Source organism: Lissotriton vulgaris, chromosome 2_1 (assembly GCF_964263255.1).
Source record: "Lissotriton vulgaris chromosome 2_1, aLisVul1.2, whole genome shotgun sequence".
Lineage (NCBI taxonomy): Eukaryota > Metazoa > Chordata > Amphibia > Caudata > Salamandridae > Lissotriton > Lissotriton vulgaris.
The window spans coordinates 2,076,957,043-2,076,974,883 of record NC_141687.1 but is presented as its reverse complement, the minus strand read 5'-3'; the positions used below and the strand labels follow the sequence as shown (position 1 = coordinate 2,076,974,883).

General features: G+C 44.1%; 1 protein-coding gene across 5 annotated transcripts in view; it reads left to right on the top strand.

Moving 5' to 3' along the window:
- MYO5A (myosin VA) overlaps nucleotides 1-17,841 on the top strand; it is a 712,580-nt gene that overhangs the window by 671,058 nt on the left and 23,681 nt on the right. For all 5 annotated transcript variants that reach the window (XM_086958311.1, XM_086958310.1, XM_086958309.1 and 2 more), the window contains 2 exons: nucleotides 8,477-8,759; nucleotides 10,554-10,728. In XM_086958311.1, the coding sequence (XP_086814437.1) occupies nucleotides 8,477-8,759; nucleotides 10,554-10,728 (458 nt within the window). The remainder of the gene's footprint in view (nucleotides 1-8,476; nucleotides 8,760-10,553; nucleotides 10,729-17,841) is intronic.

Here is a 17,841-nt window from a genome sequence, read left to right as displayed (position 1 = left end):
AATCTTGAAAGTCTGTTGGCGGTCTGAGTGTGCTTAGCTTCATTAGTGATGAGGATAACTTTCAACCTGATTGGTTTAAGTTTTTAAATAAAATCTATACACTCCTGCTTACATGATAGAAAGGCATGATGGTCTTTGAAGCACTGATATAGGAATACCTTCAGGTACAGTTTTGTGGCACTGAATTCTATTTAGATCTTGATTCAGTGAATGCCAAGGGGCATTCTGTGTGATTCTGTGATTTATTAAGTCGGGAAGTAATGGTGGCACACTAAACAACGATGATCATTCAGTTGGGGAATTCCCACTTCTTCCTCCTACTGAGCGATAGCTGTCTCAGAGCTGCATCTAGATTTGAAGCTTGATTGGTAATCATGTTAAGGTTTGGCACTGAGCTGATCTCGAAGGTGGATGGCTTCAGCATTTTTTGTGATCTTTGCGATTTATGTGATATGGATGATGGATGAATAATTGTGTAGGATATCTGGATCTAAGTTTGGTTTCTTTAGATATTGGAGATTTCACATGTTGTGAGGGTGTCCACCTTGAATGAGACTATCATTTATGATGGTGAGAAGATTTCTGACTGTTTCTGCAGGAATACATTTCAGAAATTCAACTTAGCAGCTGGTTGCTTAGACGGTTCTAAGAAGGGTTCTAAGGCCTTTGCTGTCCTGAGGTTGGCCTAGCTGGAATCTTGTCTTATGGGTAACTGGTACCTGATGCCATTGTAATTGTATGTCAACTACGATATTCGTTGGCCAAGCTTGTGATTGATTTTATTTATTTATTTTGAGAGTTTTATAGAGCGCGGACAAGACCCTTGCGGGTATCAGAGAGCTTTACAGTACATGGGGCTAATTAAAACATACATAAACGATATGTCCATGAGGTATAGATAACACCATAGAGCAAACAAAGAGCAAGGCAGTAAGAAGCAGAACAGGAGCGAGCTGAGAAGTGAAGGTAATACAGTAAAGATAGGTGAGTCAAATAAAAATAACATAATTGAGCCAACAAAAAGGGTAACAATAGGGTGAAAAACAAGAGCGAGCTGAAGAGTCATGGTAAAGGCAAATAAATTGATTAGGGGGAGTAGATTGATACCATGTAAGGAGGTTCTCACGGAATCATAGGAGTGTGTTTAAGTGAATTTTGCCATAAGAATGCCTTTTACTTCCAATTTGAAAGATGCAGTGGAGGGGTTCGGTCTTGTTTCTGGGGAAAGGGCATTCCTGAGAAGGATCGCTTGTAAGTTTTTTTCTTGTTGAATCTTCGATTTCATGAGCCTGTGGGTTCTATGCCAATCAAGAGCTCTAGCACTATAATGGGTTTGTATGTCACTCAAGTATTGGGAGGGTTGTTCTATATAGGGTCAAAAGCACTTTTCATGAGTAGTAAAAGTTTCACAATGAGGGTGCACACGGACATATTTCAGCATATCAACAGATGTGAGGTAAATGACAACTTGTGTGCTAAGTAGTACGTATTCATAAATAATAAGCAGGCGGATATCTGATGGTGCTATCTAGCTGCATATTCCTTACCTTTGAACTTCCAGTCGTCAGGCTGGATACAAAAGATTTTTGATAGCATTACCACTGTGCACCTACAGGTGGTGTTGGTCGACTCCACGTGATGTCGTATGTGTTGGGTTCAACATCGTCATGACCTCCGCATCGTCTATATAGGCGCAACTCTGTCTCTCAGACGTCAATTTATTTATTTCTGAGCCAGCCAGTGCGGATCCGTCGAATAGAGCTACCCCTTGTCAATTTCTGACAGAAATTTGTCTCTGCTCCATGTGGTTCATGGACCCCCACCTGGTTTGTCTTTGGTGCCTGAAGCACAACCACAATCTGAAGTTGTGCTCTTGACAGCCAGGCCATGGCGCTGAAGGCTTTGAAGGAGCAGTCCCTAAAGCTAATCTTGGCCTGGTGTATGGCTCCACAGAGATCGCCTCCTCAATCTCACTCCTGGACTCGATTGAGAGGAAGGTCCAAGCAATGCTCCGGGGTCGAAGTCTTCTTCCTCCAATTCGAAGTCATTGCGGTCAGGTAAGAGGCATCATAAGGAGCACAAGAAGCGTGCTTCAACTTCACCCCGTCCATCATACAACGACTGTGGCCTGGACACCTCTCCAGATGCTGGTATGCTGTCTCTCACTAACCTGGCTATGGAGGTGGGGGGCTTCTCTTGCAATGGTGGAACATAGGGCTGTAGACGCTTGGACCTGTAGCTTCCTACCGTGGAAGTCAAAACTAATGTCTTGACATAGGTCTTGCAGCCTGGTGTCTCTACCTTTAAACCCTTGCTGCCTTTCAACGAGGCCTTGACCGATGTACTACTGGGCACGTGGTCCAGGCTCAGCACAGGGGCTCCTTTGAATAGAACTATTGTCCGCCACCTCCGCCCAGGACCGGGTGACCCAGCTTTCCTCTCCACCCATCCCACCCCACAGAGCTTGGTGATCGAAGCCTCCACTTCCTGTGGCGCGTCCCCCAGACAGGGAATCCAAAAGGCTGGACAGCTTTGGTAAGAAGATCTTTTCTTCCACCAGCCTAGCATTGCAGTCGGTAAACACTGCATGCCTCTTGGGCCGTTACTCCCATTCCCTATGGGAAACAGTTGCACAAATGGTGCCAAGAGTCTCAGAGGAGGACCGGGCTCTCCTTTCCCAAGCAGTTGCAGTCAGAAGAGATGCAGCGAAGTTTGTCATATGATGTGGCTTAAACACAACCGACTCACTAGGCAGAACAATTTCCTCGACCGTGGCCAGGGACATCTGGCTTTTCAGGGGATGCCCAAGCTTCGGAGACAAGGCAGATATAGCACTTCAAGGAGTGGCAGGCTACTGACAGGTCCCTGGACCTCTCCACGTCATACCATCCTGTGTCTGCCTTTTGTGACAACGGGAGGGGTTTCCAACCACGCCAACCCTATACCAGACAGAGGGCTCCGCAAGTCCAGCAACCTTTACTGGGCCATGGACGCGTTTCAACCCAACAACCTCACGGGTCGAGTGGCCAGAAGTGAGGTCAAACCACAAACACCTGCTCCACTGAAAAACCTCCTTAGTTCGATCCCTCCGGATCATGACCGTCCAATTGGTGGCAGGATAGGCCATCACCTCCACCACTGGCGAATATCCACCTCAGACAGGTGGGATTTGCAGATAGTCTGAAGGGGCTACTCCCTACCCTTCAAGACTACCCCTTCCTCTAAGCCTTCAACTTACGATCGGCTGACGGAGGATCACCTTGCCCTACTCTGCGAGGAAGTCAAGACTCCATTGACTGGAACAGCAGGACATTTCCCTGGTGGTAAGACATCTGCCCGGTTCTCTGAATGCCAGAGTGGGAAAACCCAACCGTCAGTACCTTGCGGATCACAAGTGGCAAATCCTCCTCCGGAGGTGGTACAAGATCTTTTTCAACAGTGGGGAGAGCCTTAGTTAGAAATGTTTGCCTCCAAAGAGAACACGAAATTTCAGCAGTTTTGCACATTGGAGTTTCCAAGGGGGCTCTTGCTCAGTGATGCTTTTTGTCACAAGTGGAGCACAGGCCTGTACGCCTTTCCTCCCATACCACTCCTGCCCAGAGTGCTCAAGAAGATCAGGAGAGATCGGCCCCACGTCATTCGTGTGGCTCCTGACTGGCAAAGATTTTGTAAATATTGTACAGAACGGTCTGTTGACTCCTTATCTGCTTCCCTGTCAGACATTCTTCTACTCATTCTTTCCTTGGCCCAGCAGGGCTCAGCTCTGGGAACCCTGAAGGGCTACTTTTTCGTCCTTGTCTGCATTTCTTAGATTGCCAGACGGACCATCTCTTTTTAAATCACCTCTTGTACAGAGATTTTTGAAGGAGCAAACTGATTTGTTTACCCTTTCACCTTTTATTATGCCCCTGTGGGACCTTAATTTGGTTCTCACTTTTTTGATGTGTGCACCATTTAAACCATTGCATACCTGTCCACTCTGGTTGCTCACTATCAAAACAGCCTTTTTAGTGGCAATAACTTCTGCCAGAAGGGTGAGTGAATTGCAAGCTCTGTCGTCTCAGCCTCTTCACCTGATTGTCTTTCCGGACAAAGTAGTGTTCCGCACCAGGGCTTCTTTTCTGCCAAAGTAGTAATACCTTTCCATATGGGACAATCTATCACCTTGCCCACCTTCTATGCTCCTCCGCATCCTTTTAAAGAAGAAGAGTGTCTCCACCGTCTGGATCCAAAAAGAGTATTCTGTATGTATGTATGTATGTATAGGCATTTATATAGCGCACTACTTACCCGGAGGGTCCCAAGGTGCTTCGACCGCTGCGAAACCCTTCCTGGCTTCCCTGGGAGATGGTCCCTTAATGGGTATCTCCAGGGTGAGACCAGGCATCCCCGGCGGTCTGGTGGGGCCGTTAGTGAAGATGAGGCAAGCTAATGCCCAGAGTTGCCGAGTGTGATCGCTGATCAGAGTGGGCACCGAGGCGAGAGAATTATCGAGTCCGCTGACCCTGGTCCAGAAACCTGCCGCGCCGGGATTCGAACCCTGGTCCCGGGCCGTCCTCTGCTCTCGGGTCTGCCGCCTCTAACCAGTGAGCCACACTACAATTCTAGTTCTACCTTGACCGAACTAAAACGTTCTGGGTGGACGATCAGCTTTTCGAAGCGTACGTTGGATCAAAAAAGGCGCGTACTGTTCAGAAGAGGACCATATCGCATTGGGTTATTCTCTGCATTAAAATAAGTTATGCCTTGGTGAAGAAACAGCTTCCTGAAGGCCTTAGGTCCCATTCTACCAGGGCAAAGAGGCACCCACCATAGCTCTTCAGCGTGGTGTTCCGGTTCGTGACATTTGCCAGACAGCCACGTGGGCATCTCTGCACACGTTCTCCAGGCATTACTGCCGGATCAAGCAGGTCTGCAGGGAGGGCTTTTTTGTCCGTTCTGTTCTGCAGAACTTTCTGGTTTGAAGCTTCTCCGCAGTCCCTCCTCCAGGGATGGTATTGCTTTGGTTCTGTTCAACAGTAAGGGATCTGCGGCTAGATGTTTCTATCAGATGGACAAGTTACTTAAGTTCGATAATGCCTTATCTGGTAGAGACATGATCTAGTCGCAGATTCCTTATGATCCACCCATCCATCCTCCCCACACTGCGGATTAGTTTTAGTCTCAGAGCTGTTTCCCTCCAGGGCCCTTGTTGTCAGTCACTTCATGATGCTGCGCTTCTGGCGTGGAAAGTCATTAAAAGTACTAACATCAGCGCGTTCGGGTGGCGCCTATGTACACGACACGAACGTCATGACGATGACGAACCAGATGCCTACGACACCACGTGGAGTCCACTAATGCCACCTATCGGTGTGCAGGGGTACTGCTATCAAAATCTTCCAGATTCAGCCTGACTCCTGGAAGTTCAAAGGTAAGGAATCTGCAGCTAGATCATGTCTCTACCAGATAAGGTGTTACCGAAGGTAGGTGACTTGTCCAACAGGTTTGTGTGCGTCAAGGCTAAAGATAAAGGCTGTAAATGAGTTGAAGGTATAGGATTGGACTGGGGTGTAAAGTGACACAAGCCTAAACCACAATTGAGAATATAGATTCCTCAGAACAAGAATAAGGGGTCTAGAAGAAAACTATACATATTAAATCCTTCTAACACTAACTTTATGCAGGTTAATCAAGCACTACCAAATTGCTTCCCAGCCCGAGAGCACAAGGACCGAGTATTGTTATGGGTTGAGACATGGTTATGGACAGGATGGAGCCCAAAACACTAGTATAGATGGGAATTGAGGATGGAGAACAATATGAAAGAATACAGAACATCAAACCAAACCATTGGGATCGCCAGCAGCCGCTTCACTGTTTTTCATATTCGAGTCAGAAATTGTGGCCTGGCGCAATCCCAGAGCCACGTTAGCCCACCAACCATGGCAGCTGCTTCCACAGAGTTCACTAAATGATAGTAAGGAAGGTTCTGGAGCCAGTCTCCTTGACCAGGTGAAGGAGGCCTGGAAAGTGTGTGATCCATTTATGAGATTGGAGGAAGTTTAGTTTGGGATTGCATCATATATACAGATTTATATGAGAATCTGAACGGATTCCTGTCTCGGTCTTTAGGTTTGGGCCCTTAATAACTCTGCTCTTTTGCCACCCCCTCTTTGCTATGAACTACAGTCGGTCTCTCTCCTACCTCTGCTGAGTTAGGATCATTCATGTCCCTCATAGATACTTGGGGTTGTAGTGGAGCTTCAAAAGGTGAGGTTATTTACATGAGATGTGTCCATGTGATCTTCCAGTTAGATCTTCAAGACTTTTTGTTGATCTTCTCGTTCATGGAATTCTCAGTGTCTGCGATCGGATCAGTCGTAAGTAAAATGGTCACTGGTTCTATCAGACTGTGTCTGATGTCATGTTTACGGAGCTCTCGGCAGATAGGAAGGAATTTCTTCCTCTCAATGGTTGTTTTAGGTGAGTAATCTGCTGAGATGAAGATGGATTGACTGTCCTAAATAAAGGGACCATTGTTGCATTTAGTGGACATGTTGATCTGTTCTGCATGTTGATGGTGTAGAAAGGAAGTGCGAATAGGCCTTTTGGGGATCCGGCAGTGGGTGGACACCTCGAAATTCCAAGGGTGGAGAGAAGTTCACATTCAGTAACTTGGGCAAAACGTATCGTAAGAATGCCGTTATAGGGCCCTCTTCCACTTTTTTCGTGACCTCCAAAATTCTGACGTTATTTTGTCAGCTTTCGTCATGCTGTGCAATGCCATACAGATTCTGTTAGCCCTTACCTGCGACAAGGCGGTGTTGCATTGATGCTAACTGGTTAGAACTGTGGCAATGACTGCACAGATAGATTTGATTTCGGCATTTGTGTCCACTGTTCTTACTTAGACAGCATGAAGGACACTACAATGGCAGGAAATACCTGTAAGATTGACCCCATTAGCTTTCTGTCTTGGTGTTCGGTTCCTTAGTGCTTTAATTTCTCCTCCGTTTAACAGAGCCAGTGTTCCTTGAAGTTTAATTGTTTCAGAGGCTTTGTGTGTGACGTAGGAATGCTCCGCTTGTGTGATTGAAGCCAAGCCCAGTTAATTAAGTGAACAAGCTGAGAGAGGACTTCGAGTAAACCAATGTGTCATGGTGCAGATAAGCATAAAGGCTAGGGTTGGGCATAAGGTGACTAAACAGGAGGAGTGGCAAAAAACAAAGACCTCTGGTGATATCAGCTGTGGACGATAAGAGCAGGGAATACAGAGAGTCCGACAAGCCTTCCAGGAGCCTCAGACTGATGGTGGGTCCTCTAAGTCAAGTGTCATCGTAAGGATATTTAGGACCCCGGGCTAGGCATATTTTGGGGACCCTGCATCAGGACAATTAGGAACTTAATAACTTACTTTCTGCTTATAGAACCCTGCAAGATATCAATCAGAATTGATGTATATGTTAAATTATCTGGGTCACAAAAAAACAACCAAAATATATTTTGACTGCGGACCAAAAATCTTCGAGATGAAAGTGAGTAGAGAGAGCGACAGAGTCTGAGGTAGAAAGAGGCAGACTGAGGGGAGGCTGAGGATGAGAAATAGAAACGAATCATATTCCCAGGGTACCTCCAAGAAGATGGAGGCCGGTCATAAAATGTCTTTGCCAGAGCCCCAGAAGTCGTTTAAGAGTCTGCAGCAAAGTACCAGAAGACTGATAACCCCTCCCTCCGGTGTACCTAGAGAGACGGTTCACCGCAATCTGAGCATGTGTACAGTGCTGGCAATTGTTGAGATAGTGTATTTGTGGTACCCGAGAGTTATTCAGCATAGCATGCCTTGTACAGAAGTACCAAAAGGGCTGACTCACACGGGAAAGGAGTGGTTATTATCTTGAGTGGGACAGTTACACATCCCACTGGTGCTTTGTAAATCCTTCCTCAATGGGACCTCTGCATGAGCCCGTGGTGTCCCAGGTATCAAGTCAGCTATTGCCTCATAAGCCCGGACAGATACAGCGCCAGTGGGCCCTCGGAGTAGTGCACACGATATAGACTTAGTGCTCTCTTTGAGCACCGCAAATCGTGTTGCGGCCAGCCTGATGACGTCTGCTGCCCGTCTTTGCCTCCAGCTGGATGTGTCCTGGCTGGGAGTGTGGGAGAGCCACCAGAGATGGGGAGGATGTCACACAGAAAAGTGGGAGTGCTCGTTATGATGACTTTGTAACTGTTGCAGCTTATTTTTAACATGATGCTGACCCTTCAGGGGAGCCAGTGTTGAGTCTGTAAGGCTATAGAGTAGAGCATTACCCTGTTTTAGTAGCTGCGGGTGGTGCATGAGATGCTTCTTTATGAGGTTTGTGTTATGTCACTTTTATAAACAGTATTTAGACGTGGGCTTTACTATTTCGGTCAATACCGTCATCCACAGTTTTATTTCTCAAAGAGAATTTGTTCCTTTACTGTAGTGTATAATCTTACTGTTTCTCAACAGTTTCTGGGATGCTGGAGCATGAAACTATTCAAGGTGTGTCTGGTGTGAAGCCCACAGGACTGCGGAAAAGAACATCAAGCATTGCTGACGAGGGAACATATACATTGGACTCCATTGTAAGGCAGTTGAACGCCTTCCATTCGGTAATGTGCCAACATGGTATGGATCCAGAGCTGATAAAGCAGGTCATCAAGCAGATGTTCTATATCATCGGTGCAGTTACACTTAATAACCTGCTGCTGCGAAAGGACATGTGCTCATGGAGCAAAGGAATGCAGATACGGTGAGGACGGTGTCAGTGCATGCTTTATCTTAGTACAAGTTTCTTTTGCTTCAGTTCTTCTAATCGTGGCCATCTCAAGTCACATCCTTAGACAATGTTGCACTCTGCCCAACAGTTTTTGTAGAAATGTTATTATTCAATCAATAGAGGCTATTCAGCTTGGCGCTTCATATAACTATATAAGTTTAGAGGGTTTTTCGTATTGTGAACATTGTTATGACAAGAAGGATAACACATTTATTAAATAACTGCTGTTTTTGTTTATCCCCAAACTGCGTGAAAGTATTGCTTTACTGTGTTAGTGTACTGAACATTTATTTTAATTGTTGTTATGCTACTTTGATGAGGCAGCAATATTGATTAATAATCTTTCTAATCCGTCTGACCTGATTGGGCGTTATATTCTACTGGGACCCATCAGTAAATTTTCTTTCGCAATGAAAGTCTGCGAACTGAGAGCGTGATGGCATAACCCTTTCAGAGGGTCAATAGCTCCAAATAGATAGCCTCGCCATGTGTTGCCATTGCTTCATTGCCCAAGTCCACAAATTCTCAGCCTCGTGATCCCTTAGCACCAAAGCAAAGAGTAAGGGATCCCTGTTTAATACTGTTACAGAGCTTGTAAATTAGTCGAATAGCATCACCCAATGTTGTCAATTTCAAGATGTTACTCTGCCATGCTCTATTCTTTCCACTGGAGTTCAAAAGGGTGGTGGTGTGGGGCCACATTGAGATGTTTCTGGCTCTTGAAGTCTCAGACTCTCTTGCAACCATAGAATCATCTTCCCTATTACCTTGTTGTATTCTAGCGTGTATGCTTCCACTCACTGGTTTCAGTATTTTGCTCCCTCTTTTCAGTTATCTTCTTATTTCAAATTCTTTTCATGTCTTTGATGTCACAGTATTGTAATCGTAAGAGCGTTGAGAGATGTTGACTTCTGGTTGGTCCACTTTTCCTTTACTCCAGCACCGACCCACAACCTACAAGAGGTAGTAATAGGAAGCTCCACCGGAGTGTATATTCTTCCAGTCATAGCACTCTGTCGTTCCTCTTGGGGCGCGGGACTTTGCTACTTAGATTGAGGGTATGTCGCTCCTTAGGAATGTTTGGGTTCAGTCCCTTTGGATAGCTTACTACTGTCCCTAGATGACATGTTAGGGTACTGTGCACTTGCCCCTCAAGTGTATGTCCATGGTTCCTGTAGGTCTTATACTTACCCTCATGCTGAGGCTCCCTGATGTTGTGTAAACAAACACACTGGTCCCATGGGTCAAATTTATCCAAGGATCTGTTTACCCCAAAGCAGCCAAAATCCTATGGGTTTAGTAGTATGCGATTACATGATTTACATCGTATGGCCCACATTTTTGTTGCAAGGACGTATTTCATGATAAAGAAGAGTGCGAAAAACACAATGGCCACTCACGGTCTGTTTTGTCCCCCCGCTGTCATTAAGCTGCTAATAGCAGCGTACATATGTGAGATGAAGTTGTGGTGTCATTTCGTGAATTTTACGTGCATGAAATTTCCGAAATTACACCAGCATCATTTACATTTCAATCATTATTAACTTAATGACTCATTTACGATCCCTTCCAAGAAGACTGCTTTTCATCATCAGTTTTTGATGACTGCGAGGACATTCTGCAGTTTATTGATGCAAAGATGTTCTTGCACCCTGGTTTTATAAATGATTAGGACCGATGAGGTACAAGCATTTTATTGCCGTCCTTTTTTTTATTTTTTTGTAGCGAATAAAAACCATGATTTTAGCGATCCCTTTATTTTTACAGGTACAATGTGAGCCAGCTTGAAGAGTGGCTGCGGGACAAGAACCTAATGAACAGCGGCGCAAAAGAAACCCTCGAGCCCTTGATCCAAGCCGCGCAGCTGCTGCAGGTCAAGAAGAAGACAGACGAAGACGCGGAGGCCATCTGTTCTATGTGCAACGCACTGACCATGGCGCAGGTAAACACCGATGCACCCTGTGTAGCCTTAACGTCCGGGCGGAGCTTTGGGGGAGGAGGTGTTTAGGGTGTTACACCCCCCTAATAAATGTATTTTCTGAGAATTAGTCGGGTATAGGTGCTTTCAGACACGTATGGTGAGCGGTCTGTTGGATTTCACCCGGGCTATTTGCTTACACACAGACTAAAACAGACCTTTCTGTTTTGAAAGTCCTCAAAAATGTTGGTTATTTTACAAAATAGTGTGTTTTCTCTCACTTAGTACGCCTACCAAAATCCATTCCTCTCTCTTTCCACTCCCTTTAGGCCCCCGTCGTGCACCCTGCTTGTCGTATAATGTATTTTAACCCTTGGGCGCGGCCGTTTTGAAGAGTGGGCGGGTTCATGACGGCCCCCAGCTGCCATCCACACACGCCCACCGTGATGCATGACGGACGGGGGCCATCATCAGCGTGCAAGGGGTTAACATTATATGCCAACCTGATTGTTGAGAAATCTGAAGCTCACAGCCTCCCCAGTCTTACAGACCAAGCTGCGCTCCTGTTTAAGTTACACCTTCTGCTATACCGAGGTGTGTGCCGCAGTGTGTTTAATCAAGTTCAGCAGGTGACAGATGTCGGCCCTTTTCCTGCTATTAGATTAGAGTGCGTCAAAATTGTACGTTTTGAAACTAAATCTGTCTTAAGGTAACATAATGCTTCCTATTATAAATGAATTGTCTGCCCTCCTTAATATTTTATTAGCTTCTTCCTTTATCTTAAGAGAATAAACGCAAAAAGTGAATTATACTTCAGAACGGCCTAACGATCAGCAGTAGGGTGTACAGCCCCACCCTCCCCCCACTGCAGCTCGCAGGATGCACTCTGGTGCAGGTGTTACAAAGAAGGGAGAGCATGCTGGTATGTGTACTCCAGGGACAGTTTCACATGAACACACACACAAAAGCAAAAGACAATAGTGATATTGTGTTCTGAGAAATTAGAAGTTAGCAGTAATAGTTCTAAGTAAACTTGAAGGGCCCAATTCACAAAGGCATTTTTGGCATAAACTGCTCAACAGAGTTTCTGGCAGGCTTCAATTGATTTACTATTGTGAATTTATGGCCTCGAGTGAGTAGTAATTCGTAGAAAGTCCCACTCGTTGAGGGAGAGGCGGGGGGTATGGGGTGTAGGTTGTACAACGCATTGTTTGCCTTGCAAGAGTGAGTACATTTTTGGTGATGTGCAAACTGAAGTCCAATCCTTTCTGATCCTGTAAATCGTAAAAAACTGTTTAGGAAGGGGAACTGATCACCCCCAGATTTCCTCCGTCTGAAGCTGAAGAGCTTTTTGCATGAGAGAAAAAAAAACAGAAAAAGAATATGCTCTGTTACAGATATCAGTGAGCGGCTTGAAGGAGTAAATATGAGCTACTACCATAATCTGCATCTTCTTCTCAGTTAGTAGCTCTGCATGATGACATTCTCATAAAATATATCCTAGACTGTTCTTATTCTATTGATAGTGAGTGTAAGATCCTGATCTGCAAACCTGCGATAAAATAGAGTACATGCATGACACTAGGATCCAGAATTAGAACACATGGAGAGCGTGCAGCAAGTACATAAAGCTCATTGAAGTGCACATCAGGAAGTTTAGCTGGAGCACACTGGTACAGTGTATGGGAGAGAATTGACGAAAGGAAGAGAGTGAAAGGTCCAGGATGTGTGAATGAAGAAAGAGGGCACAATATCCACCTAGGCAGAACCCTGAAGAGGGGGCTGAAATTGTTGTATGAAGGATTGAGAAATATATAAGGGGTTGACTTAAGCATTTGTAGAGTACCCACCTCGAAAACCAAGTGCCTGCCAGAAGTGAATAGGAATAAGAGCACATGGATATTTGAAGACAGCATGATCCAGCAAGAGGACCGTTAGAGTAATACGGACTAGGGATGCCTCAGCAACTAAGCTGCCTTGCATTTACACGTATGCAAAACTTTGCAAATCCATGCATACATTTTCGGCATATATTTCGGCATATAATTAGTAAAAGTAAAACTTTATTCAATCAATTTTGTGATCATTTACAAATAAGAACATTACATTGACACAATAAAATCCGACCCAAACATATATATACACACATATATATATATATGTGTATATATATATATATATATATATATATATATATATATATATATGTATATATATATATATATATATATATACACATACATATACATTCCTTCTCCCATTTTAAAAAGGGTTCCTCTTTAAAACTTTAAAAACTGTTAAAACATCAACCACATAATGTATATAAAGTCAAAAACTACAATTTTTAGAGTAATAGTCGCAAATCATGTATCTATTCCCCATTTTTGCCAACCAAGCTCATAATCGCAATTTGCTCCCCAGGTTACTTTTAAAGCTTTTAGTCCTCTTCCATCAAGCAAATAACAAAAATCTTGAGAGCGCAAAGACCAACCATCTGGTTGTGTCGGACCTAAATATTCTCATTGCATCTGCTGGCCGTCGGCATAACAGCAAACGGCAAATTGGAGCTAGCCAATTTCTGCGATGATCTGCATAAGCTGTACAATTGAAAATAAAGTGGTCGCTGGTCTCTAGAGCAGAGTGACACATAGGGCAAAGCGATAAAGATGGTTCATTTCCCCATTTGCTCTTGACTGAATTGAGAGGCAAAGTGCCATACCTGAACTGTAAGAACAACACTATAGCATGAGGTGGTTCAACATCATCCAAGAATAGTTCAAAGCTTTAGCTAGATTTAATATTTAAAAACAGCTAAAGTAAAATACCATGTGACTCCATGTTTGTATTACACTGATCCTGATAGTGCCAGCACCTTTTTTTCAATATAGATATCATCTCCTTTTTAATCCGATCTGGGTTGTCCCAAAGAAATCCCATATTAAGTTAAATGAACCAATCTCTAATCCCACTTAGCCATTTAATTCGTCCATTCAGTTTATGCAGGCTAATTAACTCAGCTAATCCACTTCTTAAAGGTACTTGAGTATTACTAACCCAGATCCTGATCCAAAAAAACGGATCTCTAAGAATAGCAAAATGACCAATAGATCTAAGATCAAGATCTAATCTCAGGGCTAGTAAAGGGGTATTTATTGGGAGATTTAAGATTGCCCTGATAAACCTATTTTCAGCTAAGACTTGGCCCTTTAGGTATTCAGGGCCCCAAAGTTCTGCCCCATATAATGCCGCACCTAGCCCTTTTGGTCTGTGTAGTTCTATCAATGGAGATATTGGTCTATATGAGGAACCTCTAACCTTCTGGTTTATCGCACAGTCCACATGCTGGGGAGTTAGAGTGCTCTTTTCAATTTGGCTGGACTAAGCAAGGCTCACTAATTCGCACCCCCTAAGTAATCAAATGCTTTCACCCGTTCTAAGCTTTGGGAATTAAGGACCAGCTTTCCCTTATGGTGTTTATAGGGGTTAAAGGATACCCAGAGCCAGTCCTGAAGAAAGGCTACAAGCGAGCAAGAAACCAACTGAGGGAAGCTCTCCTTGAGAATGTTAAAAAAACACAGAATGACATTCCACTGACTTGTATCACCACCTATAGCTCTGCCTCCAATGCTGTTAAACGGATTATACAGAAACATTGGCGTATCTTGAACAGCAAAAACAGGATTTGGGATACACCGCTGTTTTCTTTCAAATGGTGCTGCAGTTTAAAGGACAGCCTAGTCAACACACGACCTATATTACGGAACATCAACGTATCAACATCAGTAATCAATGCTTGGGGTTTGCCCAAAGTTACTGGACATTACCCCTGTTCCAATTGTAGTATCTGGCACCTCACCAGCCACACTAAAACTCTTGATTTGGAACCAGATAAAACGTGGATACAAAGGGCACATACCAATTGTAACTCGGTAAATGTGATCTACCTCATCCCGTATCCCTGTAGACTACGTTACGTTGGTATGACCTCCCGGAAGGTCAAACTTAGGATGTGTGAGCACCGGAGTAACATCAGATGTGGCTGGGCCACAACAAAACTGAGTGATCACTGCATACAGAGTCACCATACAACGAACGATATACGCTGGACAGTGATTGAACAGGTGGATGCTGGGTGCAATACTCAGAAGATCCTATTTGAGAAAGAGCAAAGGTGGGTGTACCGGCTGGGAACCCACAGAAAGGGCCTAAATGACAATATCCCATGGTTCACGGTCCTCGGAAACTAAGGCCCATGGTCCACGGTCCTCGGAAACTAAGATCCTCATTTACATTCACAACCCTCACAATAACATTAGAAAGAACGCTTGTGAGAGGATATTCTTATAATGATGTCCCCTACCTATATCCTGTCGTATAGTTGTTCCTTCCTCTTTCATAATCATTTTTTGAAATACTAAAACTCTGTCTATATATAAGTATACAAATGATACATCCAAAGAAGGCTGTATGTGACATTTAGCCATTAATTTAGCCTGCCCAGCTAGTTTTTTCAAACTTCACGCTATTTATTAGGGGCCATTACCTTGCCCGTTATGACGACCCCCCCTTTTTTTCAAAATATATAAACCTTTTTGTCAAAATATATAAACCTTTCAGGTACCTACTAGGTACATTAATGTGACAATCAATGCTTTTTAGCTTTGTGTAATGTGTCTTTTGACAGGGGACACACGGGGTAATTTACCAGCACCTTGCATTCTAATGTGTCCCTTTATTTGTTAAACTTTATTAGTCCCTGTAGAGTCGACAAGCGTTTGCTTTCTAATGTGAGCCCCTGGAATGGTTACCATAACGATTCACCTCTCGTTCTCCTAACTACTTGCTGCCTATTGGTCCCATGGCAACCACGTGATCGCCACTGGAACCAATCAGAGGGCATGACAACAGGAAGCAGGAAGCAGCCGACGACACGAATGGCACTTCCACTCCCTTCTTTCTACTATTTCTATACCCCGCCTACGGGACGTCTTAGTCTTCGGGGTCCGGCGCAAGGGTATGCAGGTGCAATAACGAGTGCCTTGCCAAGGAGGCGTGAGTAATATTTAAGGCAGATAAGTACACCGCCTAAATGTTTTAACTACCTTCTGACCCGTCTATCTCTTTTGTTTTAAACCAACAGGGTGTGCCATTTCGCTATCCACCCTCCCCCGTGACCCATGGCGCTTTGAACTATAGCGCCCACTGTAAGAGCGTGTTTTGAGTGTTTGATAATGTCTTAAACCTTAGATTAGACAGAGTGTGACTAAATTTTAGTATCCCAAATAAGCACTGAGAGCCACGCAGTTTGATTTATGTCACTCGTGAGATTTACATTTACGGGCATTCTCACTATCTTTTCCATCCCCGGTTTATCCTAATCATGGTAAGAGACATGAAGGACATTTGCCCTTATGTCTCAACACGTTTGTTGTTACCTTCTATGAGCACAAGTTCACAATATCTTCACTCGTACTTTACATATGGCTAAGATGTCACTATGGTAACACCCTTAGCAAGTATGTGTACTTACAGACGACAACGGACATTGTTTCTAATTATAATTTTTTCTCTTTTTTTTAATGTTATGTCTGTCATCTGTCTATGTCTATGTATCAGAATAAACTCGGTTCCACTCCAACACGTTGGAATCTCAGAAACCTTTTTACATAATTTTTTGAATTTTTCACATCAGTAACCCCAGGTTAGGGTGGGCCTTAGCGCGCCCATACCGCCGGGGTTCTGACATAACACTAGTCACTTACACATTTGTCCTGACGAATGCCTGATTAATTACATCACATAGGTTGAAACATGTTGACCTAATCACCACACTTAAGGGTAATCCTGGACTTATAATTCCGTTCCTTTATCCTTCACTGTTTTTATTCTGTCCAATTGGCAAACTAATAAAACACTTTTTTTAATCTAATTGTGATATTTTAACTTTTCACTTCACTTTCACGAACCGGCTCCACAGTATTTCTGGCGTCGTAGCACACTGGGGTGGCACTTGCCCACTCCCGGTGGGGCCCAATGATGAAGCATGTCACCAACCAGTGGTGAGTGAGGGCCTTTTATAAGAACCTAACATGGTTTCTTCCATAACAGTCATAGACTTTGTACCAGTCCACTTGCTGACAAACTAACCTTTTTTTGTCTTGTAGTCACTACAATTGTGACACTCCTTTGTTGTTTTTTGTATAGGGGTTAAAGATCATATATTTGGTCTTGTTGCAATTTATTTGAAGGTCCCTAGCTTGACATGCCCCCTCGAACATATAAAGAAGATTCTCTTGGGGTTCTTGCAATTAGTAGAGTGTTGTCTGCAAATAGCAGGCAGGGGATAGTACTGCCTGCCAATTTGGGAGGATCTCCAACACAATTAAAAAGTTCCTCTATAATTCCGTTAGCGAAGAGTCTGAATAGGGTAGGGGCAAGGGTGCACCCTTGTCGAACGCCTTTTTGGATTGGTATATTACCTGTAAGGCCACCATCAGAGTTCTATCTAACTTTTGCAAAGTTGTTAGAATGCAGGCGAACCAAGATGTTAAGTAAATATGATTGTAGACCCATGTCCCTCAAAGCGGACCACAGTTGGGTTCTGTTAATAGAGTCAAAAGCTGTTTTGAGGTCCACCAACACAACGTACAGGTGACCTCTATTGATGGTGACTTCTCTCCAAATTAACATTGGGAATCTGAGGACCTGGTCCGTTGTGCTCGTGGACTCCCTGATGCCCGCCTGTAGTTCGGAAAGTGCATTATTATCCTCAATCCACTGGATAATATAACTTTACCCAAAAAAATTTGTGAGAGGTCTATGAGACTGATTGGTCTATAATTTTCTGGGTAGCCCTTATCACCCTTCTTTAAAACTGGGATAATCTCAGCGCCAGTCCAGGACAATGGAACCTCACCCCCCTCTAGAAGGCGTTGAAGACTTTAGTGAGTACTGCCCCCCAGATTTCCGGCTCAGCCCTATACAGGTCTCCTGGCAGTTTATCCAAACCCGGGGCCTTCCCTTTCTGAATTGAAGTTATAGCCAGTATGGTCTCCCCAACCGTAATGGCAATATCTTTTCTTGGGGGCATAATGAAGGACATTGTCAAATTATTTATTTTGGCCTCTCCACTCTGCA